This window comes from Dermacentor variabilis, chromosome 5 (genome assembly GCF_050947875.1).
Source record: "Dermacentor variabilis isolate Ectoservices chromosome 5, ASM5094787v1, whole genome shotgun sequence".
In the NCBI taxonomy this organism is placed as follows: Eukaryota; Metazoa; Arthropoda; class Arachnida; order Ixodida; family Ixodidae; genus Dermacentor; species Dermacentor variabilis.
The window spans coordinates 1,021,063-1,043,506 of record NC_134572.1 but is presented as its reverse complement, the minus strand read 5'-3'; the positions used below and the strand labels follow the sequence as shown (position 1 = coordinate 1,043,506).

At 47.0% G+C, this 22,444-nt stretch overlaps 1 protein-coding gene across 2 annotated transcripts in view; it reads left to right on the top strand.

The window, feature by feature from the left end:
- The window catches only part of LOC142582168 (protein turtle-like), a 265,050-nt gene that overhangs the window by 41,946 nt on the left and 200,660 nt on the right, over positions 1-22,444 (top strand). For both annotated transcript variants that reach the window (XM_075691563.1, XM_075691564.1), the window contains exons 4-5: positions 5,915-6,190; positions 10,455-10,745. In XM_075691563.1, coding sequence (XP_075547678.1) covers positions 5,915-6,190; positions 10,455-10,745 — 567 coding nt within the window. The remainder of the gene's footprint in view (positions 1-5,914; positions 6,191-10,454; positions 10,746-22,444) is intronic.

The following is a 22,444-nucleotide window of genomic DNA, read 5'->3' as shown; positions in this document are numbered from 1 at the left end:
GTTTAAACATGAACGAAACCGAGTTAATGCCATGATCCGTGTGGCCAAGCGCAATCACTTTAGGTCTCAGTTTAACGACGCACGTTTTAACTGCAAGAAAACATGGTCATTGGTGAATAACCTGAAAGGAGTGAGCGCTGCTATTTATAATGATACATATTTCATATCTCATTTCCATAAAGATGGACAGAGCATTGCGAATGACTTTAACAAACTACTTTCTCTGGTCTCTGGTGCATCTCGTACCCCGCCTAACGACTGTCCTATGCCTCCCAGTGTGATGGAATCTGCTTTCCTTCCTGACATTAGCGAAAGTGATTTAAGGTGTATACTTTTCAGTCTTAAACGTAGTAAATCTCCTGGTCATGACGGCCTCACTGTTTCTGAACTGTGCAGAAATTTTGAAGCGATTAAGGGTGTCCTACTAGTTATGCTTAATAGTATCATTTCCAGAGGTATCATACCGACTTAAATGAAAACTGCTAAAGTTATACCTTTGTATAAGGGTGGCTCCAGAAACATTATGAGTAATTATCGACCTATCTCTATTCTGCCATGCATTGGCCAAATTTTTGAAAAGCATCTATTACTTACCATGACGAATTTTTTGAATGCGCACAATGTTCTATCACCTTGTCAGTATGGCGTCATACCAGGAAATGGAACAACAGATCTTCTTGAAGAATTCTCTGACACTAAATTCAGCTTTTGATAAGAACGAAGTCGTATGCTCTCTTTTTCTTGACGTAAGCAAGGCCTTCAATAGCATCTGCCACGTTCTTCTGCTTGATAAACTTTCTACATTGGGATTTCGAGGTTCGTTTCTACACTTACTAACTTTCTACAAGATAGGCGCCAATATGTGTCGATTTCAAGATTCCATAGCGATTTCACGGCAATTACTTCCGGAGTCCCGCAAGGTTCTATATTGAGTCCTTTGTTATTCAATCTATACGTTAATGATCTTGCTAACAATGTGCCTGTTTCATTGTTTCAGTATGCTGACAACACTGTCATTGTTGCGTGCGCAAAGAAATGCACTGATGCTGTTACAGCATTACAGATGGCAGCTATTAAAGCTATGGACTGGTTTAAGTCTAACCTTATCAATGTTAATACTTCTAAAACGCAACTTATAAGTTTTCATAACCCTTTGAAAAATTGAGTTGAGTCATCCTGTTTATTTGCACACTTCCTCCTGTTCTCATTGTAACTGTGTACCAGTAAAATATGCGCATTCGGTCAAATATCTTGGCCTGATCTTCGACAGTGATCTGTCTTGGAACTCGCACCTTTCTTTTGTTTGTCAAAGACTTCGCGCTGTATCTTGTGTCCTGTATAATATTAGATATTTTATGCCTTTTTATGTCCGTAAATGTGTTACACACGCTCTAGCCTATAGTGTGCTTAGATACGGAATCACTGTTTATGGTCACTGCACGGTTCGCTGGCAGCGCAGGGTGAATTCGCTTCTACGTTTACTTTTAAAGAATATTGCCTACGACCTGCCCATTGGTAATAACATTGATATTTTTAGAAGATTAAAGCTTCCAAATTTTAACGCTTTATTAACAGAAACTATTGTGCTTAAACATTTCTGGTACAGTCAGTTCACCATTCCATATGTTCCTGCACGTGATTTAAGACCAAAATACCGTTACTGCATTCCTCGCTCCTCAACCCGATACGGAAAGCGCACACGTCAATACTACGTACCTGCCTGTTTGAATAGTATGCCACCTAGTGTATTCCGCATGAGAACAAAATACACCCTGAAAAAAATTTTGCGGTATGTGTCCGCATTACTTCCTGCCCCATAATGATTTAATCGAGTGTTACTGTCTTAATTTCGCATTACTGTCATCCTTTTGCTGTTGTACTAGTTAGGTTTCTATATCTGTCTCTCCGAGTTGTTAAATTTATCTTTTTTTTGTTTTGTTTGTTTGTCGAGTTCGTTGCAACATCTCTATTTTCTTTTGTTTTGCTGTCTGCCAGGCGCTGCCACTCAAGCCCTTGGTGAGGCTTTGGTAGGCCTGATTTTGGTGTACGAAAATTGACATGAATAAAAGTACTATCTATCTATCGAACTTGGAGTTGATCGAACCATGACAGCGACGGCATGAATGTGCTTTACTGTCAGTACAATTGCAATCACAATAATATAAAAGTATCGAGCAAATGAAGAGGCCCGTGTCCCATTGTTTTCCGCAACAGAAGTAAAAAAAAGTCGAACTTTCATCACGCGACAATTTGCTGCGCCGAAAAAATGTCCTTGTCTTCTTTTGTGGGTCGGGGGAACCGAAATGAAGAAAGAAACTCAAAGGAAAGCATGTTCGCTACAATCCAATGCCTACTTTGGGCACCTAATGTAGCTACCGAAGGAATATTGAAGAAAACGTGAGACGTTTGGTATCTAGAGACCCATGCCCATACTGCTGAATATCCTACACAGTTAAGACAAAATACTTTCCGGAGAGGTTACAATAACATGGAAGTGGAGGTGATGCCCTCAAGCGAAAGCGTTGCAATCCGTCGAGTCGCCACAGTGATGGCGGCGAGCGACCATTGTTTCTTTTTCTCGTCTGTTAGCCAGAAAGGGTCCAAACCTCTACTAGGCCAAAATCCACTTGGCCAGAGAAAAACTAACGCGCAGCGAAGTGCGCCGCGCGGTGGTCTGGGCAACATAAGAATAACGCATGCGCTCTGTCTGGCTCTGGCAGCCCGCAGGTAGCGAGAATAAGAAAATTGAAGAGGCTGAATGTGTCCTCGCCAATGAAAGTGAAAGTAAAAAAAAGAATAAAACGTAAGTTGCCTTTGCTGGCTTTTGTATCTTTCCATTGTTGCTTTGGCGCAGGTGAAAAAATGTTGATATTCTATTCTGTGACACGACGGCACAAATCAACCACCACAACGCTTCGTCTCATCGGTCCTCGCTGCGTGATGACCTCGCTGATAGTATGTTGATTTGGCTTGTCTCGCTGTATGGTCCGATGTGTGACTTTAGAAAAGTCAATGCACATTTCGCATCAAAAATTTATGAGAACTTTATGCCTATAAAATATCGCAATTGAAATCCATGCGCTTCGTAAATTCCGTGGCTTCCGCGAGATGCCCTGATGAGCCCGCTCGCCATCAAAACGCCCTTGAATTTTTGTGCTCGGATGGCGCGCCTTGCGTTATGGGATCCCAGGTTGTCGTGGGCGATGCCAAGAAATCCAGCCCGAGTTCGCTATGTTCGCGCCGAAATGTCTTTTCGAGCATGAAAAAGACATTCTAGACGAAACCCAGCATGACTTCCGGCGTCGGGGTTGTTTTTGTCGGTGGTGTGTGACAGCAAAAAAAAAAAAATTCCGGGGGTTGGGAGGAAGCCGAAGCCCCATCAGCCCCCAGCCCCCTGGCTACGCCCCTGACGTGCTGTGATTGTTTTCCTATGCGACAAAAACACAGGTGCTGGGCTGTGGAGGTCGCGTGCTAGTCTGTGATAGCGTAAAGATTACAATCATCCAAAGCCTGAAGAGAACGCTTGGAGCTGGGGTCTCAACAGCGTGCTGCCCACGTATGCAGAAGCACGTAAATACGCGCCAGCAAAATGACTCCAAGGCATGCACTCTGTGTCGAGGACATCGAGGCCCGAATGAAGCGTCGCGGGGAACAGTAGTGTCTTCGCTATGAAGCGACGTGGTGCAGACCGCTGCGGCTACGATGCGGTGTACCATGTGAGGCAATGATAATGCTCAACCCTCTCAGAAATTATGGACAATGACGCACAACAACGCCTCAAGAAAACACGTCTTCCTGTGTGTTCTGTGGACTGCGCAGACAAGCAGCAGTGGTGCACGCAAGGTCACGTTTAACATCAACTCACCACTCTCGTGTTGACTAAACTCTGAAGAAGTTACACAGTGGCCATCAACGCCACCGCTGATTATTGTAAATCAAAGCAAACAGCATATAAACCTCTGCTTACATCGACTCCCACAGAGGGTGGGATCCGCCAGTCTTTTCTTTCGCAGAAAAAGCTTTGCTTTGCTCTCTGCAGCGTCTTTTCCTGTGTTCTTTTTTTAAAGAGACCTTTTTTGTTTCTTCACACTGCTTTGCGGGCGCTGGCTACTGACGTCTTGCAGAGTGGACAAAATTTTCGCTACTGGAAAAGGAATAGCCAGTCTGCCCCCTCCGGGCTATCTTCTTACTCTGAGAGATATGCGAGGCCCGTTTACGTTTACCGCGTTTCTGTTCAGAGCACGGGAAAAGTAACTAAATAGTGTTAACTGGACAGTTGACTTAAAGTTAAATAGTTGTATATTTCTCGCCGCAGGAAAGTAGCCAGAAGCATGGAAAAAGGGGGGAGGGAAGTTTGAAGCTTTGTACCCTGGCTACCATGAGAAATATACAAGGGCTATTTAATGTTCAGGCAATTGTACAGTTCACACTCAGTCTTAATTACCTTTTCGGTGCCCCTAACAGAATCACCTTGAGAGAAGGCATTCGAAAAGAAAGTCAATAGTTGACAATCCTTCAATCTTCGCTACAGTTGCCGAACGCATAGGAAAAGAAAGTCATCTCTGCAATGATTTCCAATTCCAGCTTTCTAATTAATTTACCAAACTGTCGGGAGCCTAAGAGATATCATTTTTTTTCACACAGGAATTTTCTAGGTATGGGGGGGTCCTCAAGGAATGCAAGTTTGAATAGGCACCGTCTGAGAACTGTATGCGGAAAATTGTGAAACTTTCTTTTTCAGTCATTCGTCAGGCAAGCGGTCAGAAGGACCACCCTTGCACGCCAAACGCTTTTGCAGCTTTATAACATGCTCTCTCTATACATTTTGCTAAAATGTCCAAAATTTGGAAACTGCAAAGTTGATGCTGCTCAGGGCTCACTTGTGCTACCTCTTCAATACCTAGAACTCGCTTTCATTGAAAGCTGTGCGATCAGGAAACCAGTAAACAGAAATTAAAGGAGAAACTGGATGAGTTTGTAACCCAGAACGTTGAATGTAAAGAAATAATTCGCATATGTATGGCATGTCAGAGACTGTGCACTGCAGACGTTACGTGCCGTAAAATGTTAACGATCACGGCATGCCTAAAATGCTGGGTGTGGTTCAGTGAAGAAACTACATTTAAATCCCAGCCTAAAAATAAACTTGTCCATTACAAAAGCTGGGGAGGACTTTTGCCTCTATAAAACGAAATAGTTTTCAGTTGTTACAGTGAAGCTGAGACAGAATTTCAAGCTTACGCAACACGCAGTTTCCGCATAACCTGACAATGGACAGCGCACTCGAGAATAAAAAATTTGCATTTTCGTGCCTCGAACCAAAGAAACAAATAATGTCTAGTTTGTTACATAATTGCGTTGCCGTGCGCATGCATAATTCTGCACGCGAACAAACGTTGAGATGAGAAAGAAAATGAAAAAGCTGAAGAAACTGGCTAAGCGACAACGGACCATTGGCCATATGGCACAAGTTCGTTTTTGTCGTAACACTGAATTACATTGTTCATCGAGCGCCGACTTCAGTCACTGATCTGATGATTGACTTCAACATTGGTCGAGCACGCCACAGCCACTGGCCACCAGGGCGCGCGACACAATAAGGGGAGCGGAAGACATGGTGCCACGTAGTACCACGAAAACACCTCCCAGAGCATGATGAACGCATTCTCGGATAGCAACAGGGGTTGTTTATTCATAATTTCTTACTTCAACTGCAAGGTTTCTATTTGGCAATTGATGAATCCTTTCATAGCATTCGATCTGCTACTCTCAAGTGGATATGTAGTTGACTCCACCTTGGGCACTTGCGCAGTAGTTCTTTGAATTAGGGCGCGTTAAAATAAGCACTTTTTTTTCTGGCATGTTGCTTGCATGAGCGCTGCGACTGGTCACCAAGCATTCTCGTCGGTCGCAGTCCGTCCGCTCTCCGTGTGGATCGAGGGCGAGCAGCGACCGCTGTCGGCGGGCAAGCCGGTGATCCTGCGGTGCCGCTCGGCGGGTTCCAGACCCCCCGCTGTGGTCGAGTGGTGGAAGGCCGGCGTGCGCATGAACGCCACGCAGGCCAACGGCACCAGCGCGCTGGCTTTCGTGCCCGTGAGCGAGGACTCGGGCAAGCAGCTGTCGTGCCACGCCGAGAACCCACTCATCGCCGGCAGCGCCATCGAGGACGGCTGGAAGCTCGAAGTGCATTGTGAGTCCCGCCTGTGCTCTTGTTGGCGAGACAAAAATGAGCACGACAAAATCTAAGCCACTAGCGCTAAGCCAACTTGACTTTCAAAAAGGATCTTTTTGAAATTCCCTTGGCACCTGTTCTATCCTTAGCAGGCCAGGTGTAAACGATTATCGGCAATGAAAGAAAAACGAAAACTTGAGGCTCTTGGGTAAATTTTAACATATATGTATGCCGTTTCCGGAATAAGCTTAGTTGTAACTTGCCGCTTGTGGTGTATATTTTGAGTGATCTCATGTCGTTGTCTCTTTCGTGCCATTGCATCTGTTATACCTATATCAATTAGCCCAAGCATCAGTAATGATGCCAGAGTATATATTCTGAGTTATAATATATGCTTTTGTGTAAACATGGTATTTACTAAGGCTGGCTCTTAGTAAACAATGCAAAGTTCTTGGGAGCATGGCGCGGGATGCGCGAGAAGTCCTCACTTATGCTTCAGTCATTTTAGTTTAGTACGTGCGGACAGTACTTTTGCTTTGGTTTTGTAGTCTCAGAATTCTCCAGTAATCTGTAGGCATTGTTTGGTCTGTAAGGCGCCAGGTGATGAGCTCGTTCAGTTGCATCTGCAGGCCAAAAGTCGCTCATGATGCGCGAGCTCCGAGTTCATTGACTAGCGGTGACATGACCCTTGTGTTTGCTGAAGCATTCTTCTATACAAGAAGTCGCAGCGTAACAGAAGCCAGGAACACTTCTAAAGCGCCAAAGCAAAAGTGCCGAGCATGGAGCAGTAGTCTTTTCTTGCCCGCTCGTACGAGCTAACTTTGGGTTTGATCGTACGTTAACCCGAAATTCCCCGTAGGCTTCTTCTCGCACACTTGCCTCCTCTTGTTGAATGTCCATACGGGCTGCCGTAAAGTTACCGTCGACTGCAAGGAAACAGCTATCCGCAGCACGTGGCCACGGCTGAAGAACCTTCGTCAGTTCATTGCATAGGCTTTCGTCTTGAGTTCCACCGCGCTCATATTTCCTTCCCGTCCTGAGAAATAATAAGTCGAGCGGGGTTGTAGGCAACGCCGTGCCGGCCAGTGCCGAGCTCCTCCATATTTCCGTCTTGCATCTGCAGCCGGCAGCTTAAGAGCTCCCGTCTCCTTTCAGAAGCAAAGCTTATTTTTCTCACGCGACGCTTTCATCGCGCAGTTACGGACAGCAGATGGAACGTCCGTTCATTTCCAAGGCGTAAAGCTTTGCAGTCGATGGCTCCTTTTCTTCGCAGAAGCTTCGTTTCCGTGCAGCTAGCTTCAATGCAACAGCTCATTTCTTCCCATAGTGCTGAATGCCTTTTTGACTTTCTTTTTTAATTAAGTATGCTTCGAAAATAATTACTGAATTACATGAAAACGTGCTTAACACTAAGTCGTTGGACAAAACGACGCAATAGTTCGCTTCCAGCGTTGTTGACGCAGTTCAGGTAACCGGTAATCCGCTGCTACATGGTATCCCAATTCCGTGCTCATGTGGCGTTACGTATATGGCGTTCCACAAGATAGTGTTTTAAGCCCTTTATTTTGTTCCGTATGTGCATCAGTTACTTTCCATCTTCTATAACACTAACCACCCATTTATCGGCTGCTGACTGCATAGTCTACCTTAATTAAAGCCTGTATTGATGCTGTCCATCTTACTCTCCAGCAGACTCTGATCCTAATCTCAACTTGTTGCTCAAGGTGGCAAATGATCGTAAACACAAACAGTAGAAGCAGACGACGCCCAGAAGCGAGCGATCACCTTCAACATTGAGCTACTTGCTTAAGCATAATCTTCTCGCAGTAACATCGGCTTGCAATTATATTGGCTTACACGACATCTAAGTTTTTCTGAACAAAACACATGGAAAGCACTTAGGCTAAGGCATAGCCTACACTAGAGTACCTAAACCTCAGCGTTATCATTGAGGCGCCTTCCTTGACTCGAAACCAATCTTACCAAACACCCGTTCGTAGACAACGAGAGTTCGCATCGTCCATGTGGTCTCATCCGCTTTAAGCCGATGTGATGAATTCTCTAGAAGCTCAACAAAAGCATGAAGCATGTTTGATCTCCCAAGGTTATCATCGCGGCGAAAGCCAGTGCTTGCTTATTTATTTCATGAACTAGCTTAACGTACGCAAGCAAATGCCAAGATCGAGCGTTGGGCTAGTTGGTACTGCAATATTTTTGTATCCCAGCGCATTAGGAAAGGACAAGAGAATGGACACAGACAATGCTGAATTAACAAGTGAAATTTTTTTCTGAGAGAAGGCATAAGTGCGCCTTGCACCAGAAAGCAGGAAGAGACACCGACGCGAGTGCACAAAAGTATACACGGAACAACCGCATGAAAAAAAATAAAAAGAAACTTGGAGGGCGATTACACTTCTAGTTGACGTCATCAAAGACAATGTCTTCCTTAGCGAGTTGCGGATAAAAATGGTGCGGATTCAGTGCGCACGGCAATCTATCGTGTCATCCGTAGCGTGAGAGCAGTTGGATGAGCGTTGGACTGCTTAAAGCTTTTGACTGTACTTTCTTCGGGATTCGCCCAGGTTTATAGACTGCAAATACGCACGCGAACGTACGGGTCACGTTTTTATACGGCACTATCTTCAGGATGGGCCCACACGTTTAGTCTGCTTTTACCCACCGAAATGGCTTTAGTCTGCTTTACCTTGGGGATTGGAACACATATTTCGTCGGCAATATCTCCAGGATCGGCCCACAAGACAGGCTTGAAACACACACACATCCAGTACGAAAAAAGTAGGAGTACCTCAATGAATACGACATTATCTTCGGCAGAACACGCGTAATACGAACACACTGACGTCGAAAAGAGAAACCAGTATTTGCGTGAAACAATAATTCACAATTTTAATGTGATTAGCATTTTTATCCCGTTTCTCCCACTTTGCGGTTTGTATAGTGTTTCTTGCCTTTCTGCTCCGTCGGTCTTTCTAATAAAAATTATCCGACAATTACAATACTCCCTAATGCGAAATTTGAGCGCAGCTGTATACGTGTTTCCATTTCGCGATATTTTGAAGCAAAGAATTTGAGAAAGACGTGTAGCAGAGTCGGTAATGGTCGAAAATCTGATCTGCGGATCAAGCGTGCTGGCGTTTATACATGACTCGTCAAAGGTTCCAGTGTGATCACTGGTGCCGCACGGCTTCCAGAAAGTACTATACAATTCGCATAGCGCATACAATCAGATCAAGAAACAATCTCACACAATAACAACCAAAACAAGCGCGAACGAGACCAACCCAACAGAACCAAACAGGCGCGGGCGAGAGCTGTGGCGCGAGCAGACGATAGTACGAAACGAGCGGATCGGCTGAGACCAGATACGAGTGCGCATCGAGCCGTAAGGAGGGTCCGCATGACACCAGCATCGCGCGCGCACGTCACTCATTGGTCTCCGCCGTTCGCGGCTCGCGTCTTTCGTCTCCCACTCCGCGTTCGCCCTTTCATCTTTTGCTGTGCGCGTTCGCTCGGTGACGCCGCCGACGCATGCCACAGGAATGGGCGCCTAAGAGCTGCGCTCTAAAAGAAAGACTTGAAGAACTTCGGAACTAGTCGGTATCAAATCTTTGTCTCCATTCACAACAAGCCGATGTATTTTTTTATCGTTCGGCCACGATCCCGGGCTTGAAAACGAGGACTGAAGTCTTAGCGTTAGCACGGGCGAGCGCGCTGACGATCCACGACGGCGCAGCGGGCACAGAGGGAAGTGCGAGAAAGAAACCCGGCTGCAGGACACGGCTCACACGTGACGCCTTTCGGCTCTTTCAAAACCTTATATCAAATCTTCCCACGATAAAATGTTATACTTTCACCACGAATTACGTGTTCTCATCGCTTGTATATATAAAAAATATTAATATTTCATCTCTCACCATTTTCGCAAGTTACACAAGTTTCGTAATTACATAACATTAAGCGAATCTTTACCAATCGTCTCAATAATTCTTCAACCCCCAAGATTACATGTGCACCACCACTTGAGACTAATCGTACTAACGACGATGAACATTTTCAAGGGATAGATTGTGCCCGAGTCATTACTCACAATAAAATAAATTTACAGTGAAAGATTGTAAAGTCTAACGAGGGGCCAAATCCATGAAACTTTCGTTGGGTTGTAACTTCTGTATGGCTGACTGCTTCCGGTTGCACTGTTGCAATTGGGTGTAAATTTATTTATTTATTTATTTATTTCATTGCGCTTTTTTCCAAAACTCAGACGTGCCACAGCTGAACCTCCGTTTGGGCAGTAAGCTTCGGCACCAGCACATCCAGGAGGGCAACGACGTGTTCCTCGAATGCGACATCCGGGCCAGCCCGTGGGTCACGGAAATCGGCTGGCGGTTCGAAGGCCGCGACCTGGCCACCAACACGTCGGCCGGGCTCATCGTCAGCAACCAATCACTGGTGCTGCAGAAAGTGAACCGCCTAGCACGTGGCCGCTACACCTGCACCGCTACGAACGCAGAGGGCATTGGCGAGAGCAACCCCGTCAACCTGAGGGTCCGATGTGAGTACCTCACTTGTGCCACTCATTCTGATGCCGGCTATCAGAAGGTGCGAGCGCTGCGAGCCCGGAACTCGTGCGTCCTTGTGAGGACATCCAGATGCAATAGAGTACGACAAGCGAAAAAAATAATAACGAAAAAAGAAACTGCCATAGTTTACTCGGTGAAAACGCAAGCCCTCTTATGATGTTTGGAACCGGCTAGCCAAGGGGGCGGGGCGTATTCAGCTAAGTGGACTCTTACAGAATACCTGACCTGTTGTGTGTCAGTTTTCTGGGTCGCAGAAATGTCGTAGTTCCGCATTAAAGCGAAGCGTTGATAGCGATACAAAGTATTAGACAACTGCACAAAGTAAGGTACGTAGTTTTATCGGTGTTGTAAACTGCAGTAAGCATTCGCTTAATAATTAAATTAACAAGCATGGTGTCGCGCACTCATAGGCAAACATGAACACGTTTCGCTTCATGACCGCGGACATTCGCAGTTACGACGCGAGTTTGATGAAGAGCGCTGGCCTAGGGAAGCGAGCGCTTCGGGCTGCCTCTAGCTTCACTATGCAACTCCTATACTTGAAATTATGCAACCTCCAACACTAGGCGCGCGGGAAGATAGCGCCCGTGAAGCAATAGGCCATCTTAACTCGGTGAAATGTTGCACCCGCCGCTGATCACCTCTAAGAAGCCGCACGTCGGCTGCGTATTCGCTCAGCCGTAGGCACAGCCTGCGCGGCCACAGTCAGACTAGAGAAGAAGCTAAAGGTTAAACTTAGTTTGACAGATACGTAAGGTCTACAGTGCGGCAGTGCGAGCGATATTAAGTCAGAAGCTTCGATGAAAGACTAGGGACGTAGGCGGAATCCACAGCCAAACGATAGAGCCGGTAGACAAGCCATTTTCGTGACGACTCTGTTGGTAAGCTTGATCTTCCGTTGCCGTAGTGCGAGTAAGCTGTCGGCACTCTTCTACGTACTTGGCTACTTCTAATACGGGCCAGCATTCATAGGAGTCGGGTTAAAATGGCAGTACTGTGTCCAACGTCCGTGATAACGTTTTTCATGCAACTGAACGAATGGCGAGAAGCCGGTGGTCGCTTGCTTGGCGGTGTTATCTGCGTATCCACATCACAAACAATTTGTGAAACATGTAGATTAGAAAAGGCAGAACTGTGTCTCAATTTGAATGGCTAAGTGCGACGTATTTAGCGAGGATTTCTCCAGGAGTGCGGCTGAAGCGCTCTGTTAATTAACTAGTTATTTCGCACTCAGTGAACTGCTGCCTACACACTGCGAACGTAGGCAGCAGATTCCAGAAATAACAACCGAGTGTTTCGCGGTGTTTCAGCGTTCCTGTCGTACATTCTGCTGCAACGAAGAATATTCTGGCCAAGTAACACGAATATCTGATTTGGTGGGTCACAAGCACTTCTAAACGTTAGAAAACGAATTATGCATGTAGTCATGTCAAAATCTTTCTTGAACGCTTTTTTAGTGAATATTGCTGGAAAACGGGCTATACCTACCGTCTACAAATCGCCGATCAATTGTTTCAGCATGCGGACACAGACCACTATTTGTCGACCACGATACAAAACAGCCCCTTTTCTGGAGCCATTTTCTGACTGAAAGGGTTGCTGAATGTATAGCTTCAAAAAGGAAAATGTTCTGGCCTCTGGAAGAATGATAATCCGACGGACACGCTTAAGTACTTCTAGGTAATAGCGTTCCAAGTAGAGTGCACGATAAAGGGGAACGGGGAACAATGGGTTCACCAGTGCAGCAGCAATTCCTTTTGCTACAATTCCCGCTGTTTCGGACCGCTCCACGTCTTCTCTGCCCTTTTCGCTGTAAATAAATTGATTCTACATCCGTAACAAGTGGTGGAGGCGCTGGACACGGGACGCCCTGCACAAGGCCTACAAGATCTTCGAAGACGCAGACGCCTGGCTATACTACTACTAGAGTCAACAACCATGGCCGATGCCCAAGCAGGCCGGTCAACGAATACCACCGAAGAAGGCATCGTTCGAGTCAGCCAGAGACCAAAGCAATCCAGCTACCGAACGCCAAAACCACACATATTCTCAGGTAAAATAGTTCAAGACGTGGATGACTGGCTGAGTCACTACGAAAGAGTAAGCTGACATAACAAGTGGGGTACCTCAGCGCAGCTTGTGAACGTTGCATTTTTTCTCGCCGGTGCCGCTTTACTTTTACTTTGGTTTGACAATCATGAACGCATGCTGACCACTTGGGAAACTTTTGTACAGGAATTGAACGCCTGCTTTGGCGACTCGAATTACAAAAAGAATAAAGCGGAACAAACGCTTCCGCGCAGAGCCCAATTGCCTGGTGAAACGTGTGCAACGTATATTAAAGAAATATTGAACCTATGCGGAACTGTAAACGCGAATATGTCCGATGAAGGCAAAGTAAGACATCTGTTAAAAGGCATCGCTGAAGGCGTCTAAAATTTTTTACCAAGGATAGAAAACCTGGACACCCTTTATGAATTTAGGCAGCAATGTCACGCGTTCGAAGCTCTGAAGACCCGAAGGATCTTGCCGAAGTTTGGGCGCTTGGACAACGTCACCATAGTTGCAAGTGTGGACGTCGCTGCCTGCGATGACATCGCCTCGATCGTGCGTCGAGTGGTTCAAGATGAGCTAGCACGACTTCAGGGAGTAGACGTTGGTTATCAGTGCGCCTTTGACGAGTGCGTTCCCAACCTCCATCCTGTTCCCGAGAACATCGCGTCAAGCGCTGACCGTCTTCTAAATAACCACACTTAAATGACACGAGCTTTCGGTCTCTCCAGGCGAATCTCAGTCGCCGCCAGTGCCCACCAGTCCGTGTTGGCACCACGGAGCACTACCCAACACCACGACGTGTTCCAACGGAATACCCGATGCCGTGACAGGCTCCTGCGGATTCATTCTCGGGCCACGCGTACCTGCTCCATTTAATTTCAACCACGACCTACCTGTCTGCTACGCCTGCGGTTCCCGAGGACATATTGCGCGCTTTCGTCGCCGCCGCCTGCAGCGAGCGCCACGTTTTTCGGCGTTACACAACTCGTGTGCACGAAGACGCGCCATTTGGAGTCCATCCTCTGCGGCAGCAGTAGTCGCGCCAATCGCGTGATGAGTTTCCTGTCCCCGAGCGCAGTATTACACTGCCGCTAACCCGGCTGCCCCGTTCGCCATCCGCGCACCGCTGTCGGTCCCCTTCCCCGCCACAGCTGGGAAACTAGCTGCTGCGGCCGGTGCGGTCGCGGGATAGTCAGACTCGCCCATTCCCATGTCTGCTGTTATGCTGAAGAACGAGGTGTGTTTGTGTGTGTTTAGACGGTGTAAATCCTACTGCTCTCGTCGATACGGGTGCCGCTATTTCTGTTATGAGCCTTCGCTTAAAGATAGTTTAGGACAGAAAGTTATGTTCGCGTGGGATGGAAAAGAAACCTTTCGTGTTGTTGGAGGTGAAATGTTGCGCCCTGTTGGTGTTTGTTCGGTTTTGGTTGTGACTTGAGGACAGTGTTTTAGAGCCGAGTTTACTGTATTGGTCCACGCAACTCATGATGTTATTTTAGGCACAGATTTTTCCTACGTGAATGCAGTGGTGCACTTGACTCTGGGACTGGAGAGATTTTATAACGGAGCACGTCGCCAATCGCCATAGTTGATTTGATGATTTGCAGACCGATCAAGCCGACATGTTGTCGCTGTCTCGAGATGTTTTTCTGCCTAGTCGGACAGCCATGTTTGTTCCCGTGAGTTCTTCACGTGTCCGGATGGGATCATGCAGCGCTCTTGTAGAGCCAGATCATAACAACGCGATTAAGAAGGATGTGTTCGTTTCTCAATCTATTGTTCAAGCCATCGAAGGGCGTGCCTTCTTGGAGACAGTGAACACTTCTACGGGGTCTAGTACCCTTCCAGTCGGACTTAAATGGGCAACGTTTGAGGAGCAAGCCACAATTGATGCACGAACAGTTGCGGCGTCTTCAGACATCAGCCGGCCATTGCCCAACTATTCGGATGACCTGCGACGTAGGATAGACAAGTCGTTGTTGATTTCCGAGCAGGGTGTACTCCAACAAGTGCTCGCCTGCTACACGTTAGTATTCGATTTTACTCAACGGGAGCTTTCTCGGGTATTGCCGGAATCCCGCATGCACCACGGCATCAACACAGGACAAGCTACTCCGATACGTCAGAAGCCCTATCGCGTATCTCCCACGGAAAGAAAAGTGATCGCCGAACAGGTCGACGACGTGCTGCAGAAGGACGTTATTCAGGAGCATTGCAGTCCTTGTGCAGCTCCTATTATACTAGTGAAAAAGAAAGACAACTCATGAAGACCTTGTGTCGGCTGAGTCTCGTCACAAAGAAAGACGTGTATCCTTTACCACGCATTGACCATGCTGTTGACTGCCTTCACTCCGTCTCGTACTTTTTGTCGCTTGACCTCCCGGCCGGGCTGCTGGGATGCTGCTGGGACGACCCTCTACCTTTCTCCCTCCAACCCTCTCTCTCTGTTAATCCCAACTCCTCCACCCTGCGCCAGCAGGGTGGAGGAGTTGTATATATATATATATATATATATATATATATATATATATATATATATATATATATATATATATATATATATTGTCATATAGTAAGGAACAAACAAACACTGACACCAAGGACAACATAGGGGAAATTACTTGTGCTTAATAAATGCAATAAAGAAACGATAACTTCATGGAAATTAAAGTGGATGAACAAACAACTTGCCGCAGGTGGGAACCGAACCCACAAGCTTCGCATGTATGTGGATGGTTCGGTTCCCACCTGCGGCAAGTAGTTTTTTCATCCACTTTAATTTCCATCAATCTATCGTTTCCTTATTTCATTTATTAAGCAGAAGTAATTTCCCGTATGTTGTCCTTGGTTTCAGTGTTCCTTGGCTTCTTATTATACGACAAATAAAAATCGGGCCCGGCTGGCTATATATATATATATATATATATATATATATATATATATATATATATATATATATATATATATATTGTAACCAACAGTTACAACAGCCGTTTCTACGAAAACTGATTTGTGCAGGGCGAACCTGTGCCCGTCAACAAAAACCGACTGAGCACTCAACAACAACAAAAAACGTCGCTCGAGCTTCGCTCCTTCGAACGTCGTTCTACTCTTTGTCGCCTCCTGTCGCGTGCCAATCGTCCGATCCTCGCGCACGAGCCACCGGCCTGTCAGCACCGGCCGAGCGTTGCCTTGCGGCGCTTTGCTTGACGCTCGCGGTGTGGCGGCTACGCAGTTGGGATATGTCGGTCGTCTTTCTTTCCATGTTGCTCAGCATGAAATACGAAAACGACAGTGTACATGTATTTGTGTGCGCGCTAAGAAGCAGCATGGTAGAACTTGACTCGGAGCCCTTCGTAGCCCGTGTGTCGTTCTCTGGGACGGTCAAGCTAGTAAATTCTATTCTGAATGTGTCCATTGGCCAATTAGGGATACTGATGTTTAGGCTGGAGGATAGAGATCTTTTCTACCTCCTATACAGTTTTTGTCGCGTAGTTCTTGTGAATAGTTCACGTATCTTTGCTTTGCAGACATAGCAAGGCCGCTCGCCCTGATGTCTATCAAGACATGGCGCAGATGTGACCCAGAGCAGAAACCAACGTAGGCGAGCGTAAGCGCTGCGTGACACCTGCTGGCGTGCTCATAAGACGGCAAACTTCCTTAGACGTCGGCACCGCCGCCGGTGCCGGTGGTTTTCATGTCGCGTGGGTTGAATAGTGATGGCTGGTGACGGCACCTCGGTGACCCGGACAGCGTTGCCAGCCGTCCTCCCTCCTGCGGATACCCGATTAGCTTTGTGGCGACTGTACCCCGCACTTCCACCAATTCTTACGTGTAAGAATGTTTAAATTAAGTTTTGGGGTTTAACGTGCCAAAACCATGATCTGATTATGAGACATGTCGTAGTGGGGACTTCGGTATAATTTGGACCACCTGGGGTTCTTTAACGGGCACCTAAATTTAAGCACACGGGCGTTTTCGCATTTCGCCCCCATCGAAATGTTTGCAATTGTATATGTGCACGGAGAGCGCATAGCGCAGAGATTATAAACAGGGAGGACATCAGGCCAGCTGCATACTTTCGTGGAGCAATCTTCGTCACCTCTTTCTTCTGCCAACGTCTTCATACGACGGCGCAGAAATCTTCGTCACAAGATGGTGTAGTATGGTATGATATATTAAAGTATAGTTTACTTCTGCTTTTATTGTAGTTCGTGGGGTAATCTGCGCGCGCCGTATACGATACGCAATCATATGTGGAACCAATTAATTTGTGAGCACATCGCTCGACCCCTTGTTGTTTCTTACTCTCCCTCCTAAGTCTTTATTTTACTTTTGGCGCAACGATGTATTCATTAGATTTCAACCAACTCGCCCAGCAACAAGTTCTACTCAACTACATTTCTAGTACAGTGGGCACCTTCTTTACCATGTCTGCTTCAAGCTACTTCAACTCAGCTCTCGACCTGACGTTTCTTACTATCCGTCATCAGTCTTTATTTTCCTTTTGGCGCCAACAATGTATTCATTAGATTTCAACCATCTCGTCCAGCAACAAGTTCTACTCAATTACTGTTGAGAGCCCATTCTAACAAACGTCTCGGTAAATAACCAAAGTGCGGCACAATGGGCGGGTCTGCTCATCAGCAGCGAGCTTGCAGCCCAACGGGCAATTGTGCAGCACGCCTGCGAGGCAGCAAGACTCAGCGGTGCCCTGAAATAGCTAGGGGCGCCGACCTTGTGAAGCGGCCAGGACTCAAGATATGAAGACACCGGCCCATCGCCAATCTACAATCTCACCGACAAGTCTGGGCTGCTAAAAAGGAGACACACGACAGTGCGCTGTCATGTTTTCGTTTGGCCCCGTTTTTATGGCTGTTCATTTTTCCAAGTAAAGTGCCAGCTAAGTCTTCATCCTACATATATAAATGCATCAATTTGTAAACGATATGTTATAGTTTTCTTTAATATCATCATTTTTGAAAATATAATAAGGATGGTAGTATGATTTGACGTGATGTGGCTGCACGCCTTAGCAATGAAAAATCTTTGTCAGAAGTTAAGCAAAGTGTTTCGGCAACGTAAAGCATGCATTCTCGTTGTTAAAGAATTATTGTACGGGGAGTGCTAGGAGTTTGTCTTTGCGTGGTGTACAACCTCCAAATATATATTGTTACGGGGAGAGGAGAGGTTTAAATGTATTTACAGGTATTTACAACGCATTCACTGGCATACAAGATGGCTGACAGTCCGCGCGACATCAGCGAGTGTCGTCCTTTGTACTTCGCTCAGCTTCGTCTCCGGCTGTGCTTGTAACATGACCCAACATGATCAACAAAATACAATACGAACACTGCGTCACAATCACGGCACAATTTCACCAGGACGATAACATATACAAAAAAACGAAGCATTGTATACACGGCACGTTTTCAAGGTAGGTCCGAGTCCTCACCCGCTAACATATAACCCCATAGACCCACGGAAAGGCACAGTTACACATAAAATAATTGTCACGTATAAAATAATGTTCCTCATATGCAGTGTACACAATAATTATGTAAATTGATGTTGTGACGGAGACAATTTACATAATTTTGAGGTGATGCTATGATATGTGTATATACAAAAATGACCAAGTATACGAGAGCACGCACACATATAAATCACGGGCACCTACAGTCTGGGCACACTCAATGAATACTTCTGATCGCCTGGCTACAAGAACCAGGCTGGTCGAAAATTAAGCCATACGCGTCCATCAGCCACCGACAGGAAACGGCGTGACCACTGTCGAAGGAACTCTTCTTTCCCAAGGAAGAACAACTCCTCTGACAGAAACGACAGTGGCTCAGAGTAGAGCCTCCCCAGAAGTAGAAATAGAGCGCGGCGACGATGCCCCGCGGCAACTGCCTCGCACCGGTTACGCCATAGACAAATGGCCCCCGCAGCAATTAAAATTACGCAAAACGGCCACGTGAGCAGCGACCAGATGTAAAGAAGCGGTTAACTCCAATGTCACGGAAACCAGTATGCACGGCCCTCCAAAATACCCTGGCAACGACGCATTGCAGCAGCACATGTTTATTGGATTCCTAAAGTGGGCAATTTGGACACTGCGAAGATGGGACTGCGCCCCGCGGCTCTAACCTGTCACGTGTTGGAAGCACTTGCCACCCTACACGCCACATGAAGCCGCGTAGGTGGCCAGGCAGAAATGACACCGTTATCGCATCCCACGACACATTATTGGAACGTGTGTGGCGCGCTGGGGTAACAAGAGGTAGCAGTAAGGCAGAAATAGTATCTACAACACGGTTTTCGAGAACGTCTACATCGGAACATACCTGTTGTATGTGGCGATAAAATACCATGGCCGTAGAATAAAACGCAGGTGCGTTTAACACTGGTGGTACGCGATTTAAGTGCGCGACCGGTAACATGTAATTAACTTTCGTGCCAAGGAAATAGCAGGCGAGTTCACGCGCAGGACACTGATCACGTTGTAACAGGCGGAGCACAAATCGCAGGGCAAGCAGCCGGCAGCGGGCAGACACGGATGGGAACGCGAACACACCGCGAGAGCGTGGTTGCCCAAGCGCCGCGTGCAAACTAGTTTCGTACTGGCCGACAAGAAAGAACCAAGAAGGGACTGCAAGAACCTAGTAACCCGTATTGGTGGCTGTACAACGTCACAAACGTACCACACACGGGCGCAAAATACAGATTGTGCTAAGTGCCTTCTTTCTAATAGCGGTAAATCATACCCTTGAACCGTTATCTGGGCACTTAAACGAGAACATTCAGGCAAGTTGCGAGAATAAAACTAGATCATCCGGGTAACCAGTCAAGACTGCATTACATACGCTAGTTGCTTCCGAAATAAATTACGAAAAAATATTGCTTCCCAGTTCTTCCTAATGCTTGTTCACAGTATCACTCAAGCGGTAACTTCTAGTAAGTTTTATTTATCATTTCCAATAGCGACGTTCAAGAGGCAGATACAGGGCACTTGATGGTCATCTTTTGGCGCTGAGTGCTCTTTTCAATGCCAGAGGTCCGCGAGTACCGTGGCGCGTCCGCCGCGCCGCGAATGGCCGTTTGACCGAGACAATACTTGCAATGAAGTTCTGTCTGTGACAGGAAACAATTACGGCCACATGGACCAGTGGACAGTATGGTGCGGTGCGATATACATGCCGTTACGAACATGCACTACACCCATTTTAAGATTACAGCTAGTATCATTTCTAACCACTCTGCTTTCCCGCTAGCTATTTCATGCTTACATCTGCTCTCGATTACGGGAGAACAAAAAAAAAATTATGGGGTTTTAGGTGCCAAAACCACGATCTGATAATGAGGCACGCGGGGCACTTCGGAAATTTGGACCACCTGGGGTTCTTTAACGTGCACCTAAATCTAAAAAATTGGAGGACGCTTAAGCTTCGCCTTCAAGAGTGGAACGCGACAGCGTTCCTGTCGACCCGCCAAGGGGTGTAAGACAATGGGCTACAGGGCAGCCATCACTTACGAGGCGCCCCGCATCGGACGCGGTGAGCGTCGAGCCATATGGTCGAGCAACGCAGCGTTCGGCGCAGCAACGAAACGTGCGCCTGAGCAAGCGGAACGAACCAAAGAACTCGGTATCTCGGAGGGGGAAATGATGCACGCCAGCCAAACGTCGTGATCGGCACGGGCCGAAAGATAGACAGATAGTGATCTAAAGAAAGGAAGGCCGCATGATTCTGCAGAGGGAGCAAGGCGAAGCGTTGTCAGGGGAGAGACAGTCCATGCCGCGACCCGCCTCGCACCGGTCCTCGTACAGCTCCAATGCGCGCGTGGCGCGCCATCTGTCGGGCAGCGCCGTATATGGAGAGGAGGGGGTCTTCTATGTTTGCCGCAAGATGGCTCTGCGTGTGCGGAAAGCCCAGAAGAAATGCAGCGGAAACGCACTTCGCTACTCGTGTAATTGCGACTTCTGTAAGTTACATGTTCATAATTACCGATATACACCGCAGTATAACTTTCCACGGCTCGTTTCGAAGGCAACACCGCATTCACTAGAGGCGCGTTTGTACCGCTTGGAAGCATCGAACTCGTGGCTGAGTGGTAGCGTCTCCGTCTCACACTCCGGAGACCCTGGTTCGATTCCCACCCAGTCCATCTTGGAAGTTGCTTTTATTTATGAAGTGCCTGCCATGATTTATCGCTCACGGCCAACGCCGCGGACGCCGACACCGACGCCGACGACACCGGCTTTTCTGCGACACGAGCTCCTTAACGCTATCGCGTTAATACCACGGGTGTTTTCACATTTCACCCCTATCAAAAAGTGGCCGCCGTCCGACGAAGCAGAAACGGCCACCAAAGCCGGCAGGCGCGCGCAGCAGCGCAGCATGGGGCTGGGAGAGAGGCACGTCGCGGCGATGCGTTCTCCCCTCACGCAACAGCTGGCGCGCTCTCTAAACGCAGGTGTTCCGTTTCGCCCGCTCTGCTCTGTCGATGGGCGCTCGTGGTGCCGATTCGCTGCGACAGACACCAGCTTTTTCGCCCAATGGGCCATTTGATGCTCTCGCATCAAAAGCGCTGTTGGAAGTTCCGCGCGAGCGGCATTGCGACGTGTACGGGAAGTAGCTTTTCCGCATAACTTTGGAGCTCAAGATGGCGGATTATGGCGCAGCTCTGGCTCCCTAAAGGGAGCCATATACAGTAACCTAGGCTAGATGAGGCTAGACGCGTCGTAAGCGCCACCTGTTTACATTCAGTTAACTAGCTGGTAAAAAGGCTCTTTAGTCGCACTGCTCCTTTGTGAGAATTCGACCCGTATATGACAAGACGAACTGTCGCTTTGCTGAATAACAATAATCATCGTTAGCTCTTTAAGGTATAGTGACGTTAGGGGAATTCCGGTAGAAATTTTTGAAAGAACGGAAATAAAAACATGTTGACGTCAATTTTAGCCCCGAGGTTGCCTTAACTTCGTGCTTCTCGCCAAACGTGATCAAAAGGCTAAAATTTCTGGATATTTTAGTTACTTCAAACAATAGTTCATTTGCTCATTTCGCATATACGTTCTACATACACCGATGGCGAAGGCTAGCAATTCAATTACTACTTTAATTAGGATGTCGAACGAAAAAGATTTCGGGTTCGGTTGCAGCTTCAGGTCCGGAGTAAAAACATAGCGGTTTGAGCCGGTTCATACGGTTTCATAACGTTTCGGAATTCTGGACAATGAAAAGATTTACGCTTACCCACAAATTTATTTGAGCTAAATATCATCATCATCAGCCTGGTTACGCCCACTGCAGGGCAAAGGCCTCTCTCATACTTCTCCAACTACCCCGGTCATGTACTAATTGTGGCCATGTTGTCCCTGCAAACACCTAACTTTCTGTCGCCCCCTGCTACGCTTCCCTTCCCTTGGAATCCAGTCCGTAACCCTTAATGACCTTCGGTTATCTTCCCTCCTCATTACGTGTCCGGCCCATGCCCGTTTCTTTTTCTCGATTTCAACTAAGATATCATTAACTCGCGTTTGTTCCCTCACCCGATCTGCTCTTTTCTTATCCCTTAACGTTACACCTATCATTCTTCTTTCGATAGCTCTTTG